This window comes from Delphinus delphis, chromosome 2, assembly GCF_949987515.2.
Source record: "Delphinus delphis chromosome 2, mDelDel1.2, whole genome shotgun sequence".
NCBI lineage: Eukaryota > Metazoa > Chordata > Mammalia > Artiodactyla > Delphinidae > Delphinus > Delphinus delphis.
In genome coordinates this window covers 86,036,888-86,057,461 of record NC_082684.1, presented here as the reverse complement: position 1 = coordinate 86,057,461, position 20,574 = coordinate 86,036,888, and the positions used below count along the sequence as shown (strand labels likewise).

The 20,574-nt window shown below is 37.8% G+C and overlaps 1 protein-coding gene across 2 annotated transcripts in view; it reads right to left on the bottom strand.

Annotated features, from left to right (window-relative positions):
* The window catches only part of GANC (glucosidase alpha, neutral C), a 69,402-nt gene that overhangs the window by 31,856 nt on the left and 16,972 nt on the right, over nt 1–20,574 (bottom strand). For both annotated transcript variants that reach the window (XM_060005062.1, XM_060005063.1), the window contains exons 5-10: nt 15,544–15,726; nt 9,063–9,111; nt 6,080–6,146; nt 4,567–4,663; nt 3,304–3,496; nt 2,922–3,075 (exon numbers count right to left, since the gene is read on the bottom strand). In XM_060005062.1, coding sequence (XP_059861045.1) covers nt 2,922–3,075; nt 3,304–3,496; nt 4,567–4,663; nt 6,080–6,146; nt 9,063–9,111; nt 15,544–15,726 — 743 coding nt within the window. The remainder of the gene's footprint in view (nt 1–2,921; nt 3,076–3,303; nt 3,497–4,566; nt 4,664–6,079; nt 6,147–9,062; nt 9,112–15,543; nt 15,727–20,574) is intronic.

Genomic DNA, 20,574 nt, shown 5'->3' with positions numbered 1-20,574 from the left:
ATATTAGTTAGGGTTCTGCAGAGAAACAGAATCAATAGGATGTGTGTATATGTGTGTATGTATTTGTACATATACAGAGAAAGAAAATGATTGATTTATTTTAAGGAACTGGTTCATGTGATTGTGGGGACTGGCAACTCTGAATTCTGCAGGCAGGCCTGGAGACCCAGGGAAGAGTTGAAGTTGTAGCTTGAGTATGAAGACAGTCTGGAGACAGATTCCTGTTTCTTTAGAGCATACCTCAGTCCTTTTCTCTAAGGTTTTCAGCTGATTGTATGAAGCCCACTCATGTTACGGAGACTAACCTGCTTTACTCATAGTCTACTGATTTAACTGTTAATCTCATCTAAAAAATAACTTCACAGTGGTATCTAGACTAATGTTTAACCAAATATCTGGGCACCATGACTTAGGCAAGTTGACACAAAATCAATCATCATGCTGGGTCATATGGTAGTTCTATGTTTAGCGTTTTGAGGAACTGCCAAACTGTTTCCACACCAGCTGAACCATTTCACGTTCCCACCAGTAATGTATGAGTTTCCAACTTCTCTACATCCTCACCAACACTTATTATTTCCCCTCTTTTTTTGATTTAGTCATCCTAGTGGGTAGGAAGCAGTATCTCATTGTGGTTTTAATTTACATTTTCCTAATACCTAGTGCTGTTGAGCATCTTTTCATGTTCTTGTTAATCCATTTGTACATCTTTGGAGAAATGTCTATTTAAGCCCTTTTCTCATCTTAGAGTTAGATTGTTCCTTTTTATTGTCGAGTTATAAGAGTTCTTTATGTATTCTGGATACTAGACCCTTATCTTATGTATGACTTGCAAATACTTTCTCCCATTCTATAGGTTGCCTTTTCACTTTTGTGATAATGTCCTTTGATGCACAAAAGTTTTTAGGTTTTTTTTTTTTTTTTTTTGCGGTACGCAGGCCTCTCACTGTTGCGGCCTCTCCCGTTGCGGAGCACAGGCTCCGGATGCGCAGGCTCAGCGGCCATGGCTCACGGGCCCAGCCGCTCCGCGGCTTGTGGGATCTTCCCGGACCGGGGCACAAACCCGCATCCCCTGCATCGGCAGGCGGACTCTCAACCACTGCGCCACCAGGGAAGCCCAGTTTTTAGTTTTAAATAAGTCCAACTTGTCTAATTTTTTTTTCTGTTGCTCATGATTTTGGTGTCATAGCTAAGAATCTGTTGCCAATCCAAGGTCATGAAGATTTATCCCTGTTTTCTTCTAAGAGTTTTATGACTTTAGCTCTTATATATATGTCATTGATCAATTTTGAGTTAATTTTTTGTATATGGTGTGAGATAGGGGTCCAACTTCATTCTTTTGCATGTGGATATCCAGTTGTCCCAGTGCCATGTGGTTAAGAGACAATTCTTTCTCCACTGAATGGTCTTGAACATTTATTGAAAATCAATTGGCCAGAGATGTATGGGTTTATTTCTAGACTCTCAATTCTATTCCATTGGCTTATATGTCTATCCTTATGCCAGTACCACACTGTTTGGATTACTTTAACTTTGTAGTAAGTTTTGAAATCGGGAAGTATGAGTCCTCCAACATTTTTTTTTCAGGACTTTTGGGCCATTCAGAGCCCTTTGAAATTCAGTATGATTTTAAAGATCAGCTTTTCCATTTCTTAAAAAAAGGCCATTGGAATTTTGGCAGGGATTGTAGTAAATCTGTAGATTGCGTCCAATAGTATTGCTTGCTTAACAATACTAAATCTTTCAATACACAAACATGGGATTTCTTCCCATTTATCTAGGCCTTCTTTAATTCAGGAATTTTTTGTAGTTTTCAGCATACGAGTCTTTCACCTCCTTGGTTAAATTTATTCCTGGGTATTTTATTCTTTTGGATGTTATTGTAAGTGGAGTTGTTTTCTCAATTTCTTTTTTAGATTGTTCATTGCTGGTGTATAGAAACACAGCTCGTTTTGTGTGTTGACCATGTACCCTGCAACTTTGGTTAATTGTGTGTGTGTGTGTGTGTGTGTGTGTGTGTATTCTTTGGGATTTTCTATCATATAGTATCACATCATCTACGAATAGAGATAATTTTACATCTCCCTTTCCAATTTGGATGCCTTTTATTTCTTTTTCTTGACTAATTTCTCTGGCTGGAACTTTAACTACAATGTTCAATAGCAGTGGTGAAAGAGGGAAGCCTCATCTTGTTTCTGATCTTAGGGAAAACCTTGCAGTCTTTCACCATTGAGTATGATGTTAGCTGTGAATTTTTCATAAATGCCTTTTATCATGTGGATGAAGTTTCCTTTCATTCCTAGTCTTCTGAATGTTTTTATCATGAAATAGTGTTGGATTTTGTCAAATGCTTTTTCTGCAATCAATTGAGATGATCTCATATCTCTTATTTTATTTTATTTATTTTTTTTGCGGTACGCGGGCCTCTCACTGTTGTGGCCTCTCCTGGCGGCATGTGGGATCTTCCCGGACCGGGACACGAACCCGTGTCCCCTGCATTGGCAGGCAGATTCTCAACCACCGCGCCACCAGGGAAGCCCCAATCTCATATCTTTTAAAGATAAAATGCTTTTATAGTGCTAAAGCCACTATATTTTAATGGAGAAGAGAACATAGAAAAGTTCAGGTTGGGATACTGGTCACCTGAGATAAAGGAAGAGAAAGCCCAGGGGTTAAAAGGCTCTAAGGAAGGCAGATGGTGAGTATTAGGGATTAGAGAATGGAGAGTTCCAGCCCTAGTGGAATGTTTAACCAAGCTGAATGGGATGAGAGTGGGAGGAGAAATGCTTGCTTCTTTAAAAGCTTGGGTAAGTTGTTTATAAATACTATATGGTGTACAACAAATATTAATTTACAGTGATTCTACATGGGATAGAGGAAATATAATGGAACAAGAAACTGGCACTTCCACATGCAAGTACCTGTAAGGTATGAGTACTGCTTGAAGACGTCAGAAGGTGTAGGTCCTGTCAGCAAAAAAACATCAATGATTCCACTCTCTGACATCCAGTGCACATCAGTTTGAGATCTGACCTTTTGTTTAACAGCAACTGGGCCCGTCTGGGTCAATGCATCCTGGAAAAGGAATGGAATGAAGGTCTGAAAAATTTCCCTCTAACCCACAACACCCATCCATATGTGTGTAATAGTCTGATCCTTTAGTACATACCAATAACCTTCACTGATTATACTGCGAGGACTCTGGAGGCAGAGGACTGCCATTAAAAGCCCAGAGCTACAATTACACTTCAGTGGTTTTGTTTCTTCTGTGAGTATGACATGCAGCCATGATCCATTGCTCACCTTTACAGCAGGCTCTGTATCTCCACTAGTGTTGATCTCCACTAGTGTTTCTGAGGCATTTAGCCAAAAAATGCCTAGAGTCCTGCCCAGTTTGTGGGCCAGGAGATAAGGCACTGAACCATAAATGCCCATTTTGTCATGTATTTTATATCCATAGACATCTAGGTTATAAAGACGGTAAGCATCTCCATCACTGAAACACACAAGGAAGGATTACCAATTACCACTGCATATATATTCTTAATGAATATTATAGCTCCATTCTCCCCTGCATTCTCCCCTTGGGTACAATACATCTTTCAAAGCTCAACTCCTAACACTTCCCTAAAGGTTTCCTGACCCAATGTGGGTGAATATGATCCTCCTCCTTTGATTCCTTTGGCATCCCCTCAGGCTACTATTGGCGTGTATGATCTCATATCTTAGATAGCTTTTCTAAATATCTCTTGTGAGGTGAGGACCATTTCCTGTGAATCCTGCATAATAGCAAGCACACAATAAATTGACAAATTTTGTATTTCTCTGTCGTGAAAGCAAAATGATAGTATCCTAACATGTTTCCACAGTGCTGAGTAGGGAAAGATTAGGAACTGAATTGAGGTGGGGAACACGGAGCTCAGGTTGGTGTGAGAGCAACACAGTTTCTGATTCACTTGTCACTATGTCTCCCTATTATCTAAACAGCATCTGAACCTGGCAAACAGCAACTTTGACCAGACTCTGTTTCTCTTTGGTTCCGCTTCCTCTTAGAGTGATACCCCTGGCATTTGTTTGTCAATAGTGTTAGTTTGAAATAATCTCCCCGAGGGAATCAAAGGTGATATGAGATGCCACACTCTTCCATCCTCTGGCTCACTGTCCTTTTTTGGTAAAAGCCTTTTTCTAGGTCAGTGATCTTCACAGTGTATTTCCCAAGGTTCCACAGAAAGGCCTTGGGAGGTGAAAGCAAAACCCGGGGAGGTGATATTATGAAGCTCTCCCCGCTACTTCAACCACAGCAGCTCCATATTTTTACTTCCTCTATATTTTTAGGTTCAGCAATACAGTTTTTATAATTGTCTTCTTTTTGCCAAAATATAAAAATTGAAAACCACTGCTCTGGGCGATCATTAAAGGGAAATTCTTAAAGATCTACAAGCAATATCAAGAGGGGAAAGGCCAGATACATATTAGCACTGGCTCAGACATCTCACATATTTTCCTTTCAAACTTTTCCAGTCCAGAAACCAGAGCCTCCTGTAAGAATTCTTGTTTTCACTTTACCTGGTATTTTTAAGTTGGTGTGATTCTGCATGTTGCGGGATCCCATAGACATGCTCAAACCCATGCAAGGAGAAATCCAAACCAATGGAGGCAGGACCTGCAGGGACCAGGATAGTGACTGAGTTTTGCTTCTCAGTGGGACATTCGATTAAGGAGATTCAGCAACTATAAGAGCAGCAAGATGACTAGACTAGGGATCAAGAGACCTGAGCTTGCCCTGATCAATCAGTAAATCATGTATGCTGACTCTCTGTACGGTTATATTTAGGTGTTGTGGGGATACAAAAATGCACATGGCAAAGTTCTGGGCACTTATTAGTTATGTTTCCTTAGCTGTGTGCTAAAGTTCTCTGTGTCCTCATTTATAGTAAATCTCCTTTCTATCTGTAAAATAGGATTACAAAGTTTTAGATTTTTTCCCTAATCTAAATTTTCCAGAAATGTATTGCATACTTGTTTGCTTTAGGAAGCAGATGATAGCGAGCACTTTTAATACTTACTAGATGAAAGGCTGGGTGTCTTCTGCCTGACGGTTCATTCTTACTGCATACAGAAACTATAAGGTCAAGGGCACCAGGAGGACCTTTCCTGGCTCCTCAAAATACCCCCTTTCCTGTGATTGTAGATATATAAATTTCCTTTAGCCAAAGACAAGTCCTTTATCTAACAATTATTTTAGAGATATGGGGAAAATGAAAGTAACTAGGAGAGATAACATTGACTTAAATTCCCTCTCAGGTAAAAGTATTTGCCATCAAATGGTCCTTATTTGGAGAAGTTTATGGAAAGGGGGTGCTTTAGGTAAGGTAAAAAGGATTATAATGTTACAAAAAGGGAAGCTTTAGGGCCCCTCTACTTATAATTTTTGGGCACATGTCAGTCCTGATCATTATATGAGGCTATAGAAATAGATGCTAGAACAGAGATTCTCAAGGAGTTAGGGAAGGTCTGTTATTCCCCAGGGTAGGGAGAAATAAGGAGAAAAGTGAGTGTTTTTTCCAACTAAATAAGCCCCAAGTATTTGAACCGTGTCTCCTAAAGGGACAAATTCCTTCCCAGCCACCTACACCCTCCCCCTCCATCACTAAGCCTAGTGAGAAATGTCACATGATGCTCACATAAATGATGGGGAGGCCTGGAAAAGGCTGAGAACCACTGCATTGAAATGTTGGAGGCAATGAGCTCTAGAACTTGGTTTCTCATCACTTGACTCTCATAAAAATAGAATGTAGAATTTGCAGCTGTCTGATTCACTGCATAGTGCAAGCAGTATGCGGACCTCCATGAGACCAGAAACTCCATAAGGCCTATACTTCTACGCTCCCCACAAGTCATACACTCACTATTTCTCTATTGCAATGCATTACTGAAGAATAGGGGACCCAAACATGAGATTTCTGTTCACCTTACAGAAGTCATGTGTTTAGGTGCCAAAGCTCAAGGGACTTTTAGATAGAGACTTTTGGCCATTTTGGAAAGGTCTGTTTTAACACTACACCAGTTTTAATTGTACCATTATCTTTGACATCCACAAAATTTCTGAATTTCTCCTCCCACAGGCCCAGTTCCTCTTGATTTTCCTGTTGGCACAAAAAAAGGGAGCAAACTGAGGTTATATATTGCAACAAATGTTGTTACCACAATAGCACATTTATTTGATTAAAATATTAGACTGAGGAAGTGATTTCATCTTTTAAAAGGCCAATTTGTGATATCAGTATATTAATCAAATTAGATCTATGTTCTATATAAACGCCATTAATCATCCTTATGATCTATAGCAGACATGAATATATTTTTTATTGTGGTAAAATGTACGTAACTTAAAATTTACCACTTTAACCATTTTTAAGTGGCATTAAGTACATTCACATGTTGTACAACCATCATCACCATCCATTTCCAGAATTTTTACATCCTTCCAAACTGAACCTCTGCACCCATTTAACAATAATTCCCCATTCTCCCCTCCCCCCAGCTCTTGACAACTACTTTTCTATTTCCTGTTTTTATGAATTTGACTACTCTAGATATCTAAGTAGAATCATAAAGTATTTGTCCTTTTGAGACTGGCTTACTTCACTTAGTATAATGTCTTCAAGATTCATCCATTTTGTAGTATCTATCAGAATTTCCTTCCTTTTTAAGGCTGAATAATATTCCATTGCATGTATATACTCCATTTTGTGTGTGCATTCATCTGTCAATGACTCTTGGATTACCGGATTGCTTCTACCTTTTGGCTACTGTGAATATCATTCTGCTATGAACAAGGCTGCAAATATTGGTTTGAGTCTCACTTTCAGTTTTGGATATATATCCATAAATGGAATTACTGGATCATATTGTAATTCCTTTTTTTCTTTAATTTTTAATTAATTATTTATTTATTTTTATTTTTGGCTGCGTTGGGTCTTTGTTGCTGGGCATGGGTTTTCTCTGGTTGTGGCAAGCAGGGGCTACGCTTTGTTGCGGTGCATGGGCTTCTCATTGCAGTGGCTTCTCTTGTTGCAGAGCACGGGCTCTAGGCACACGCGGGCTTCAGCAGTTGCACCAGGCACTCAGTAGTTGTGGCTCGCGGGCTCAGTAGTCATGGCACGCGAGCTCTAGAGTGCAGGCTCAGTAGTTGTGGCGCACGGGCTTAGTTGCTCCAGGGCATGTGGGATCTTCCTGGACCAGGGCTCGAACCCGTGTCCCATGCATTGGCAGGCGGATTCTTAACCACTGCACCACCAGGTGAGCCCCTCATATTGTAATTCTATGTTTAATTGTTTAGGAACTGCCACACTGTTTGACGTGAATATCTTTAAAAGAGCCAAAATGATGTGAAAGCACTTTGCAAAATGCAGTCTTACATATGTAAGGCAAAACATTTAGAATCAAATAACTTGGGTCTCTTCTGAGAGACCCTAAGCAAAGATTTTGGCTGAGATGGGCACCTTCCCCCCTGCTTCAATTAGCCAAACTACTGGCTGTGTTCCTGTGCTGGATGGAGAAGTCAACTGGGATGGCCACTGCTCAGGTTCACTATCTTTTGACCTAGAGCCATGAACTTTCAAGCTTTACAAAAGTCACCTTTTCTCTGGTAAAATGAAAAAAGTTTTAAAAGAATTGTGTGTGTATGTGAAAAGCACATTTCTTTTTAAAAAGTGAGGGACTTCCCTGGTTGTCCAGTGGGTAAGACTCCGCACTCCCAATGCAGAGGGCCTGGGTTCGAACCCTCATCAGGGAACTAGATCCCGCATGCATGCCACAATTAAGAGTCCGCATGCCACAACTAAAAGATCTCTCATGCTGCAACTAAAAGATCCCGCATGCCGCAACGAAGATCCTGAGTGCCACAACTAAGACCCAGCACAGCCAAAATAAATAAATAGATAGATAAATAAATAAATAATAAAGTGAGCCCTTTCCCTATTTCTAGGCTGTTTCTTCATAATTAAATCTTCTGTAAAGTGAGTCTGTTTTTTTTAAAACGACACCTGAATTCTTTCTTTTTTTTTTTTTTTTTTTTTTTTTTTTGCGGCACACGGGCCTCTCACTGTTGTGGCCTCTCCTGTTGCGGAGCACAGACTCCGGACACGCAAGCTCAGCGGCCATGGCTCACGGGCCCAGCCGCTCCGCAGCATGTGGGATCTTCCCGGACCGGGGCACGAACCCGTGTCCCCTGCCTCGGCAGGCGGACTCTCAACCACTGCGCCACCAGGGAAGCCCGACACCTGAATTCTTAATGTGGGATTATTATCCTGAGGTCTAGATAGGCTTTAAAGTTTGTGAACTCCCTGAAACAGTAGGAAAAAAATTTTTTTTTCTACAGAGATGGTTCACAGCTTTCATCAGAGTCCTGCAAAGGGGTGTTTGACTCAAAACCACTATCTAAGCTATCTGATTAGAGGTCTCCCAAAAGCTAATATAACATATTGTCACAAAGCTGTGTAAGGCACAAATGTGTTAGTTTTTATCTTCCCTATTTGAAAATGGAAAAATTATTCTCTCTCATATTCACCAGTATGGGCCAGTTCTCAAGAGGGAGAAGCATTTGTCTTATTGCACTGGAAATATTTTTCACCATTCTTCGTGGCCATAGCTACTGTCAGGGTTCCTTTAAAGATGTGTGGGGCTTTGGATGAAGAGACGACTTCTGGAATGTCCATTCTCCAGAATTTAGCCAAAATAATCTTTCCGAAACAGAAATCAGACCATCTATCTCTGCTGCTTAAGACCTTTCCATAGTTCTCCTTTGCTCTTAAAGTCCAAAAAAGTTAATGTGACTTAGAAGAATATAAGCTCCATGATAATGAGGGAATCGGATTAGTTTGATGATACAGCACCAATTCCTTGAACAGTGCCTGGCCTACAGGAGGTCCCATTTATATGTGGTAAAGCATTTACCAACTACCCACCTGTATAAGGGAAGAACAGACCTATTATACTCCACATAATGATGATGATAGTGAAAAACATTTTAAAAAGATAAATTACTCTATGTAGATTACCTGAGTGGTATCATCTGATGTATCCTCCTCATTTTCCTTGGTAGCTCTGCTGTAATATAAAGTTGTTTCACTCATGGCAAGACTGACAATTTGTTCAATGATAAAGATTTCCATTTCCAAATATTGAGACCCCATAAATTATATCCTTTAACTTATTAAAAATAACATCATTATAAAAATAAATTTATGAAATTAAACATTTATGATGAACATTAATCCAACAGCTTGATTTCTTATAAAATATAGAGAGATTTGAATTTCCTTAACTCTTTTAAAAATACATTAATCAGTTTTTTTATTATAAATGTAATACATGTTCATAGTATTTAAACAAAACATAAGCAAGGTAGAACACAGTTCCTCTCGCGCAATATTACCCTAGAATGGAGCAACATGATGCACTGTCTTGCACGATGATGACAACTTATTCTAACACCTATAGTTGTATTTGAGTGCATATTTCTTCCATTCTTAACAATACTAGACTTCATGGATTTTTTTTTAACTCTTTGCCAATCTAAAGTTTTAGAAAAGATAATGCATTTCAATTTGAACTTGTACCATTAATGATGCAGACTACCTTTTTATACATTAAATGGTATTTCTAGTTCTGTGAATTGTCTATTCATACTCATTATACATTAATTTTTTCTTCAGTGTAAAATGCAGCATGCATATAGAAGAGTATCTAATGTATGCACAGAGTTTAAAGAATAATACTAAAGTGAACAATTATGAACCTACCAGTGAGCATAAGCAACAGAAATGACTTGTTCTTTTGGAGTTCCTATGTGCCTCTCTTCAAATGCATCTGCCCCCCTAATATTTGCATTCAATGCTACAAATTTCCCTCTAAGCACTGCTTTTGCTGCATCCCACAAATTTTGATGTTGTATTTTAATTTTCATTTAGTTTGAAATCTTTTCCTTTCTTTCTTTTTGGATTTCTTCTTTGTGTTATTAAGAAGCATGTTGTTTAATCTTCAAGTATTTTGGAATTTTCCAGCTTTCTGTTGTTGATTTCTAGTTTAATTGCATTGTGGTCTGAGAGCTGGCGTTGTATGATATCCATTTGTTTAAATTTGTTAAGGTGTTTTATGACACAAAATATGGTCTTGGTGAATGTTCCATGTGAGCTTGAGAAGAATGTGTATTCTACTGTTGTTGGATGAAGGAGACTATAGATGTCAATTATAGCCAGCTGATTGATGGTGCTTTTGAATTAGAATATGTCCTTATTGATCTTCTCCCTGCTCAATCTGTCCATTCCTGATAGAAGGGTGTTAAGGTCTCTAATTGTAATAGTGGATTCATCTACTTCTACTTGCAGTTCTATCATTCTTGCCTCAAGTATTTTGATGCTTTGTTATCAGGCCCATACTTTCCCTATTTTGAAGTTAGCTCTTTCTGAAATTAATATAACTACTCCTATTTTCTTTTTTTTTTGAGAGTTGGGAGTTAAGTTTTATTGGGGGCAAAATGAGGACTGCAGCCCAGGAGACAGCGTTTCAGATAACTGAAAAACTGCTCTGCTATTTTCTTTTTTAAAGATCATAATGCTATCATTTATTGGATGAAAAAAACAAAGAAGAAAAAGAATTGTTTTGGAATGTTTGGGGGAAAAACAGCTTGCTTATAAGTAAAATTCTTTCTCTTTGAAATGAGTTAGTAAAAAAGAAAACAATCTTCATTATATGAAATAACATCACCAGGTAGGAAAAGCAGCACACAAGAATATATTTTTGGATATAAAAATTTATATTTATATATAGTTATGCCATCAGCAGCATTCAAAATTAGCTGAGTATCTACACAGTTACACATATTGATTCATGTTTTAACGAAGTGTTTTAAAAGCTCATCATATTAGAACATGCACAATATTCTGAAGGCATATAAATTCCCCATGGGTTTCTGAACATCCTTACCCTCAACTTCACAATAGAATGTACAAAAGCAGTGAAAGATCAGAGTTCAGAGGTGTTTTATTTTTCTTTTCCTTGTTCAAAGTGCCTAAGTCAAGCAAATATATTGAAAAAGGCAAAATAAACACTTTGCATAGCAGAAGACTGCAAGATTGCATGTAAACTATGATTCTCCTTTATGACATTACACAAGTACAAGGTACATCTGTACGTAGAATAAGGCTCATTACCTCTTCTTGCAGCATGAATGTTCAACAGGCAGAGAGCAACGTTCTGCCCAGGGAACAGTCTCAATTTGGTCTCAAAGAATGCCTCCCAAGGATCCACAAGGACAATAAGTCTAGGCAGCCATTTATATCAGGGAACTTTTGTCCCCACTATGTCTACTTTTTGGTGCTGTCTGTTAAATGTAGTGACATTACTTTGTTGTGAATATACACATTAGTGTCAATACGATGCTGTGGACTGACCTTTCACTCCAAATAGCCATGTTCCCCCCATCTAGTGAACTCACTCTTCCCTGGTTTCAGTTCAGCCCGTCTATAGAAATTGTTTTTTACATTTCCAAGCCCAGTGTCAGTTTATCAGCTCCTGCTAAGAAGGATATAATTTTATTTGGTCAATTTACATTAACAATATGGTCGGCCTGTTAAACTTTAGCCATTCTAATAGGTGTGTGGTAGTACATCACTGTTGTTTTAATTTGCAATACCCTAATGACTAACGGCATTGAACATATTTTTCAAGTGCTTATTTGTCACTTGTATATCTTCTTTGGTGAAATATCTGTTCAAATCTTTTGTTTATTAGATTATTTTCTTAAATTTTGAGAGTTCTTTCTATATTATGTCAATCCATACAACTTCTTTATTAGATATATACTTTGCAAATATTTTCTCTTAGTCTATGAATTATCTTTTCATTCTCTTCATATAGTCTTTTTTTAATATACTAAAGCTTTAAATCATTATACAGAGGGATTAATATCCCTTTTTTATTGTTGAATAATATTTTATTATAATTGATTATGGTTAATTATTCAGGTTTTTTCTAGTTTTTACTATGACAATGCCACAATAAACGCCTTCATACATTTATCTTAGATACATGTGTGTTTGATTACAACAGGACAAAGTCCCAAAACTGGTACTGCTAGTTCAAACTATGCATATTTTAAATTTTAATGCATTTCCAGATCATTTCCTCCAGTTTGAAGCAACTCATACTCAAATGAACAAAGTCTAAGGCCTGGATGAACCTTGAGGACATTCTTCTAAGTGAAATAAGCCAGTCACAGAAAGATAAATACTACATGATCCCACCTATATTAGGTATCTAAAATAGTCAAATTCATAGACTCAAAGAGGAATGGTGGCTGCCAGGGGCTAAGGGGAGGGGGAAATGGGGAGTTACTAATCAATGGGCATAAAGTTTCAGTTAAGCAAGATGAATAAGTTCTAGAGACCTACTGTACAGCACTGTGCCTACAGTTAACAATACTGTATGGAACACTTAAAATTTTGTGAAGAGGGTAGATCTCATGTTAAATGCTCTTACTACAGTAAAATAAAATAAAATAAAACAAAATAAAACAAAATAAAGTAATTAATAGTCAATGCAAATTAAAGGAAGAATAATAACCTATTTCTTCATATAGTCTTTGAATGGGCAGGCATTTTTACTTTTGGTTATATCCATTTAACCCATTTTTTCTTTTGTGGATCATGCTTTTGGTGTAATATCTAAGACATCTTTGCCTGATCCAAGGTTTCAAGATTTTCTTCATTGTTGTCTAGAAGTTTTATAGTTTTAGGTTTTACATTTAGGTCTATATTGTATTTTGAGTAATTTTCTTTTTTTTTTTTTTGATTGACGTTTCATTCTTGTTTGTGGCAACTTCTGAGCTCCTCACATGCCAGACTGGAAATTACAAGTCCTTGCCTTTTCATTTTGTTCAAGTTTTTTTGTTTGTTTGTATTTTGTTTTGGCGGTTATAATAAAGTTTAAAGTTTAAAATTTCTAAGTAATCGAATCAATCACCCTTTTTCCTTATGGCTCTTCAGTTTTTCTTACACTAATAAGATTTTTTAAATTCTACATTTTTTCCTATTTTTATTTTCTTGTGTGCTTTATTTTTATTTATCTGGAATTCATTTTTGCTAATGTTCTGAGGTTAGGACCTTACATTTTTTTTCCAAGTGGATAATCTAATTTTCCTAACACAAAGATAAATACAAATAATGGAAATATAAACTAGTACACAACCTCTATGGGAGGCAATTTGGAAACATCTATCAAAAGTATAGATGTACAAACCATTTGATCAGAAATTATACTTCTGTGACTCTGGTCTATGGATATACTTACATGTATGCAAAATGACACATATACAAGGTTATTCATGAAGTAAGTAGTTGTAAAACAATATCAGAAACAACTTTAAGGTCTACTAGCAGGGATTAACTAAATGAATCACAGTGTAACCATATAATAGAAACTATGTAGCTGTTTTAAAGAAATTAGAAACTACCACATTGGTAAAGGGAAAAAAAGCAAGGTACAGAATAATGTGTAAAGATGATATCATTTGTGTCAGGAAAGGAAAAAACAAAGAATACATTAATCTTATTGTATAGGCATAAATTATCTCTGGAAGGATACACAGAAAACTGGAAACACTGATTACTTTCAAGGATGGAATGAGGTAGCTCAAGCACAAATGGTGAGGGAGACTTTTCACTATATACACCTTTTTTTTTTCACATCTTTATTGGAGTATAAATGCTTTACAATGTTGTGTTAGTTTCTGTTGTACAACAAAGTGAATCAGCTATATGTATACATATATCCCCATATCCCCTCACTCTTGAACGTCCCTCTCACCCTCCCTATCCTATCCCTCTAGGTCGTCACAAAGCACCAAGCTGATCTCCCTGTGTATATACACCTTTGTACAATGTGCTTATTTAAAAAAATAAATAAAAATTAAAAAGCCCAACTTAGATATCACCTCTAAAACAAAAATAATGGGAGTTTAGTAAAAGGAAAAAATGTTTTAAATATTAATGCTTTAAATATAAATAAATAATGAATTAAATCTAAATAACGAATACACAGGGATTTGTTATGCTATTAGTATTTTCAGTCAAAAAAAGTAATTGAATTATATTCATAAGGCACTAACAGAGTAGGTGGCAGGATTATGGGTATTTTTTCTTCTTTTCAATATTTTCTATTTTTCCTTCAATGAACACATTTCTGTGATAAAATAAGTCGTTTATATTTTATAAATTTATAAATTTATTTATTTATTTTTGGCTGCATTGGGTATTCGTTGCTGCATGGGCTTTCTCTTGCTGAGGCGAGCAGGGGCTACTCTTTGTTGCGGTGTGTGGGCTTCTCATTGCGGTGGCTTCTCTTGTTGCAGAGCATGGACTCTAGGTGCGTGGGCTTCAGTAGTTGTAGTGTGCAGGCACAGCAGTTGTGGCACATGGGCTTAGTTGCTCCACGGCATGTGGGATCTTCCTGAACCAGGGCTCGAACCCGCATCCCCTGCATTGGCAGGTGGATTCTTAACCACTACACCACCAGGGAAGTCTCAAAATAAGATTTTTTAATATTAAAATTTTAAAATAGAAATAAGTTGAAACTCAGAAAAAAATCACTATGTTGAATGCTTTCTGCAGCTCATATAAGATGTTCATTATTTGGGTAAAAATAGAAAGACTGGAGGATTTAAAGACAATATTGGTAAAAATGGAAGAAGAATCTCCTTCTACTACTATCTTCCAATTCATGCGACCCACACACAAACAGCTTTGATCAAATGGTTGGTTCCAGAAAATTCCTGGACAACTATTCAAGTCTAAGGTAACTCATGTTATTCTAAGGAGGTAAAATGAAATTCTGAAGACATGTTAGTTCACATTAGCATCTATCAAGTTAACACGGTGTGGGCTTCCCTGGTGGCACAGGGGTTAAGAATCTGCCTGCCAATGTAGGGGACATGGGTTCAAGCCCTGGTCCGGGAAGATCCCACATGCTGTGGAGCAACTAGGCCTGTGCGCCACAACTGCTGAGCCCACGTGCTGCAACTACTGAAGCCTGTTCACCTAGAGCCTGTGCTCCGCGACAAGAGAAGCCACCGCAATGAGAGGCCTGTGCACCGCAATGAAGAGTAGCCCCTGCTCGCCGCAACTAGAGAAAGCCCGCGTTCAGCAATGAAGACCCAATACAGCCAAAAATAAATAAATACATTTATTAAAAAAAAAAAAAGTTAACAGGATGATTTTTTAGAAGGATGTGTAGGGTAGAGAACATCCTCAGTCAAACATATAGGATGTGTTAAGAGTGTCATCTTCACAAATGTCTGAGAATAATTTTTGTCATCAAGCCTGCATTCACCTGCACAGGTGAAAAGATGAAATTTCTCAGAACAATATCCCAGCAAATAAGGCAAACCAGTTTTCTATGGTGATGTATTATCTATTTAGGCAACTGGTATTCACAGTCAGGTTTTCTTAAGTTCTTTGTGTGTTAAGTAATGTGCAAAAATACCTTTGCTTGGGAGGAATCTGCAGCTGCTCAAAGTACAATTGGCCCAGGGAGTTTATGCTCATCACAACCTCTTCTTCAGATACCAAGTCTATCTTGAATGGGTTTGCTGTGATGTGACACTTCAGATCTCCTTTTCCATTTGCCAATACAAGACTGCCTGTATCCCCTGAGCATGAAATCAGCCTGGAAAACAAGGCAGGAAGAGAAAAATAAATTGCTGTAGGTTTACATGGCTCAATGCAATTCTCAATTCAAATTAGTAAATCAATATTCATGTGACATAGCACAGATAAGGCAGTAGAGAGCTGTAATTGAGAGCATGGGCTTTGGTGTCAGAAAGACTGGACTAAACATAGCTCTCCCACACACTAGGTGTATAACTGTGGACAAGTTAATCTTTCTAGTTCTTGTTTTCCTCATCTGTAAAGTGGAAATGATAAAAGCAAGAACAAATAGAGATTTTTGAGAGGATTAAATGAGATCACACATGTAAAGCACTTGGCAAAGAGCCTGGCATATAATAAGCGCTCAGTAAATGTTAGCTCTCATCATCATTATTACTTTGGTCTGGTAACAAGTTGGTGCATAGAATTTAAACATTTTGCTTTTCTTTCTCGTTCCAACCCTACACTCAGAAACTGAGTAAATAACACAGATTTGGTTATTGATTCACTCAGTCCAAAGTGAGATGGAAAGGTGAAACTTTTGTTTATTTATCACCTAACTTCCAACAGCCCAATCAGACACGTACACTTTTTGGATGCTTTGGATCCCCAGGAGTTATATAAGCTCAGAGACAGCACTTAAAATCCCTAGGTCTATCATCAGGAAAAAAAGGGAGACTCAAATCAACAGAATTAGAAATGAAAAAGGAGAAGTAACAACTGACACTGCAGAAATACAAAGGATCATGAGAGAATACTATAAGCAACTATATACCAATAAAATGGACAACCTGGAAGAAATGGACAAATTCTTAGAAAAGTACAACTTCCCAAGACTGAACCAGGAAGAAATAGAAAATATGAACAGACCAATCACAAGCACTGAAATTGAAACTGTGATTAAAAAACAAAAGCCCAGGGCCAGATGGCTTCACAGGAGAATTCTATCAAACATTTACAGAAGAGCTAACACCTATCCTTCTCATACTCTTCCAAAATATAGCAGAGGGAGGAACACTCCCAAACTCATTCTACGAGGCCACCATGATCCTGATACCAAAACCAAACAAAGATGTCACAAAAAAAGAAAATTACAGGTCAAAACCACTGATGAACATAGATGCAAAAATCCTCCACAAAATACTAGCAAACACAATCCAACAGCACACTGAGAGGATCATACGCCATGATCAACTCGGGTTTATCCCAGGAATGCAAGGATTCTTCAATATATGCAAATCAATCAATGTGATACACCATATTAACAAACTGAAGGATAAAAACCATATGATAATCTCGATAGATGCAGAAAAAGTTTTTGACAAAATTCAACACCCATTATGATAAAAACTCTCCAGAAAGTGGGCATATATGACAAACCCACAGCCAACATCATTCTCAATGGTGAAAAACTGAAAGCATTTCCTCTAAGATCAGGAACAGGACAAGGGTGTCCACTCTCACCACTACTATTCAACATAGTTTTGGAAGTTTTAGCCATGGCAATCAGAGAAGAAAAAGAAATAAAAGGAATCCAAATTGGAAAAGAAGAAGTAAAACTGTCACTGTTTGCAGATGACATGATACTATACATAGAAAATCCTAAAGATGCCACCAGAAAACTACTAGAGCTAATCAATGAATTTGGTAAAGTAGCAGGATACAAATTAATGCACAGAAATCTCTTGCATTCCTATACATTAACAACAAAAAATCAGAAAGAGAAATTAAGGAAACAGTCCCATTTACAACTGCAACAAAAAGAAAAAAAAATACCTAGGAATAAACCTACCTAAGGAGATAAAAGACCTGTATGCAGAAAACTATAAGATACTGATGAAATAAATCAAAGACGATACAAACAGATGGGAAGATATACCATGTTCTTGGATTGGAAGAATCAACATTGTGAAAATGACTATACTATGCACAGCAATCTACAGATTCAATGCAATCCCTATCAAATTACCAATGGCATTTTCACAGAACTAGAACAAAAAATTTCACAATTTGTATGGAAACACAAAAGACCCTGAATAACCAAAGCAATCTTGAGAAAGAAAAACAGAGCTGGAGGAATCAGGCTCCTTGACTTCAGACTCTACTACAAAGCTATAGTAATCAAGACAGTATGGTACTGGCACAAAAACAGAAATATAGATCGATGGAACAGAATAGAAAGCCCAGCGATAAACCCACACACATATGGTCACCTTATCTTTGACAAAGGAGGCAAGAATATACAGTGGAGAAAAGACAGCCTCAGTGGAGAAAAGACAGCCTCTTTAATAAGTGGTGCTGGGAAAACTGGACAGCTACATGTAAAAAAAGAATGAAATTACAACACTCCCTAACACCATACACAAAAATAAACTCAAAATGGATTAAAGACCTAAATGTAAGGCCAGACACTACAAAACTCTTAGAGGAAAACATAGGCAGAACACTCTATGACATAAATCACAGCAAGATCCTTTTTGATCCACCTCCTAGAGGAATGGAAATAAAATAAAAAATAAACAAATGGGACCTAATGAAACTTAAAAGCTTTTGCACAGCAAAGGAAACCGTAAACAAGACGAAAAGACAATCTGCAGAATGGGAGAAAATATTTGCAAACAAAGCAACTGACAAAGGATTAATTTCCAAAATATACAAGCAGCTCATGTAGCTCAATATCAAAAAAACAAACAATCCAAAAATGGGTGGAACACCCAAATAGACATTTCTCCAAAGTAGACATCAGATTGCCAACAAACACATGAAAAGATGCTGAACATCACTAATCATTAGAGAAGTGCAAACCAAAACTACAATGAGGTATCACCTCACACTGGCCAGAATGGCCTTCATCAAAAAATCTAGAAACAATAAGTGCTGGAGAGGGTGTGGATAAAAGGGAACCCTCTTGCACTGTTGGTGGGAATGTAAATTGATACAACCACTATGGAGAACAGTATGGAGGTTCCTTAAAAAACTGAAAATAGAACTACCATACGACACAGCAATCCCACTACTGGGCATATACCCTAAGAAAACCATAATTCAAAAAGATACATGTACCACAATGTTCATTGCAGCACTATTTACAGTAGCCAGGACATGGAAACAACCTAAATGTCCATCAACAGATGAATGGATAAAGAAGATGTGGCACATATATACAGTGGAATATTACTCAGCCATAAAAAGGAATGAAATTGAATTATTTGTAATGAGGTGGATGGACCTAGAGTCTGTCATACGGAGTGATGTAAGTCAGAAAGAGAAAAACAAATACCGTATGCTAATGCACATATATGGAATCTAAAAGAACAGTACTGATGAACCTAGTGGCAGGGCAGGAATAAAGATGCAGACGTAGAGAATGGACTTGAGGACACAGGAGCAAGGGGAAGCTGGGACGAAGTATGAGAGCAGCATTGACGTATATACACTACCAAATGTAAAATAGATGGCTAGTGGGAAGCTGCTGCATAGCACAGGGAGATCAGCTCAGCGCTTTTTGATGACCTAGAGGGGTGGAATAGGGAGGATGGGAGGGAAGCTCAAGAGTGAGGGGATATGGGGATATATGTATACATGTAGCTGATTCACTTTGTGGTACAGCAGAAACTAACAACACAACATTGTAAAGCAATTATCCTCCAATAAAGATATAAAAATAAAAAAATAAAATCCCTAGGTCTAGATATTTTTCTAGTGCATAGTCACCCCGGTCACAGGCCACTTTAGGGAGGATTAGGAGGGATAGTTTATGATCTTATATATCTTTACAACCTCCTCCATGGATTCTAGGCCTGCCCCTCAAGCAAGATGCTTTGGGTTCTGGAAATTAACTTTGTAGTTTGAGAGGTTGTGTCTCACTGTTCATCAAACTTAAATAGAGTTCTTTTGATTATTCTGTCAAGTAGGACTCTAGTCCATCTATTTCAGCCTAATGGACCCCCTGACGTATCATGCACTGCCCTGAGGCTTGAGCCATTTTGAGTACCACACAGGCCCTGTTATGGAAACACGTCTACCTTGTCTCTTACAACTAAATGCTGCTACTTTGACTCTGCTACCTAGAGTCTCATCATTTCCACTGAAATCAGGGAGCCCATTTTAATGGTACCATTCCCACCATTATCTCTAGCTCAGAAAAGACATTCACTCACTATAATGCTTTCCAAGTGTTCCCTCACTAATGTATTTCTCAATGAAGGAAGTATCTTTTGGATCCTTTGGAGAACAGACTTAGGGGCTAGATGCATATGACATATCCACTTCAACATTTTTATCTCCCTAAGTCTATGAATCATTTCTTCTACACAGCGCCAAGGAATTTCTGGTATCTCAGCTTCATTCAGCACAGTCCATAGCTGAGTTCAAGTTATACTTAACCAAGCAAATAATTAGAACCATTTTCAGCTGTCTAAGCTAGCATATTAAATCTGGATTCTCTGGTACCTGTACCCATGTCAGTAAATTTAGCATGATCCTAAAATTATGGTCCTTCCTTCTGGTCTAGAAGTCCCTCAGAAATCATTTCCATGCATATTTCCCAGATTTTTGCCAGTATAAAATCTTACAATTCTTTAGGTGTGTAAGCCTTTTCCTCCTGGGTTTGACTGTAATTGGCTCCCTAGGCATGTTGGGGTCTGACTTGATAGTGGGTCTGGAGGCAGTGAAGAGTGGTAAGGGTGAAGCACAGGGAGCACTGGAATCCCCTGGCACAGTATATTTCAGGTGAGGTTAACCGGGGTGTCCAAGCAGGTGAGATCAGCCTTATCAGATGGAGGAGAAGGAGCTGCTTCTGCTGAACTGGGAGGCTCAGTGGAATTTTGAAGTTTGGGACTCATGGTTATCCAAATCTTCCCAAATG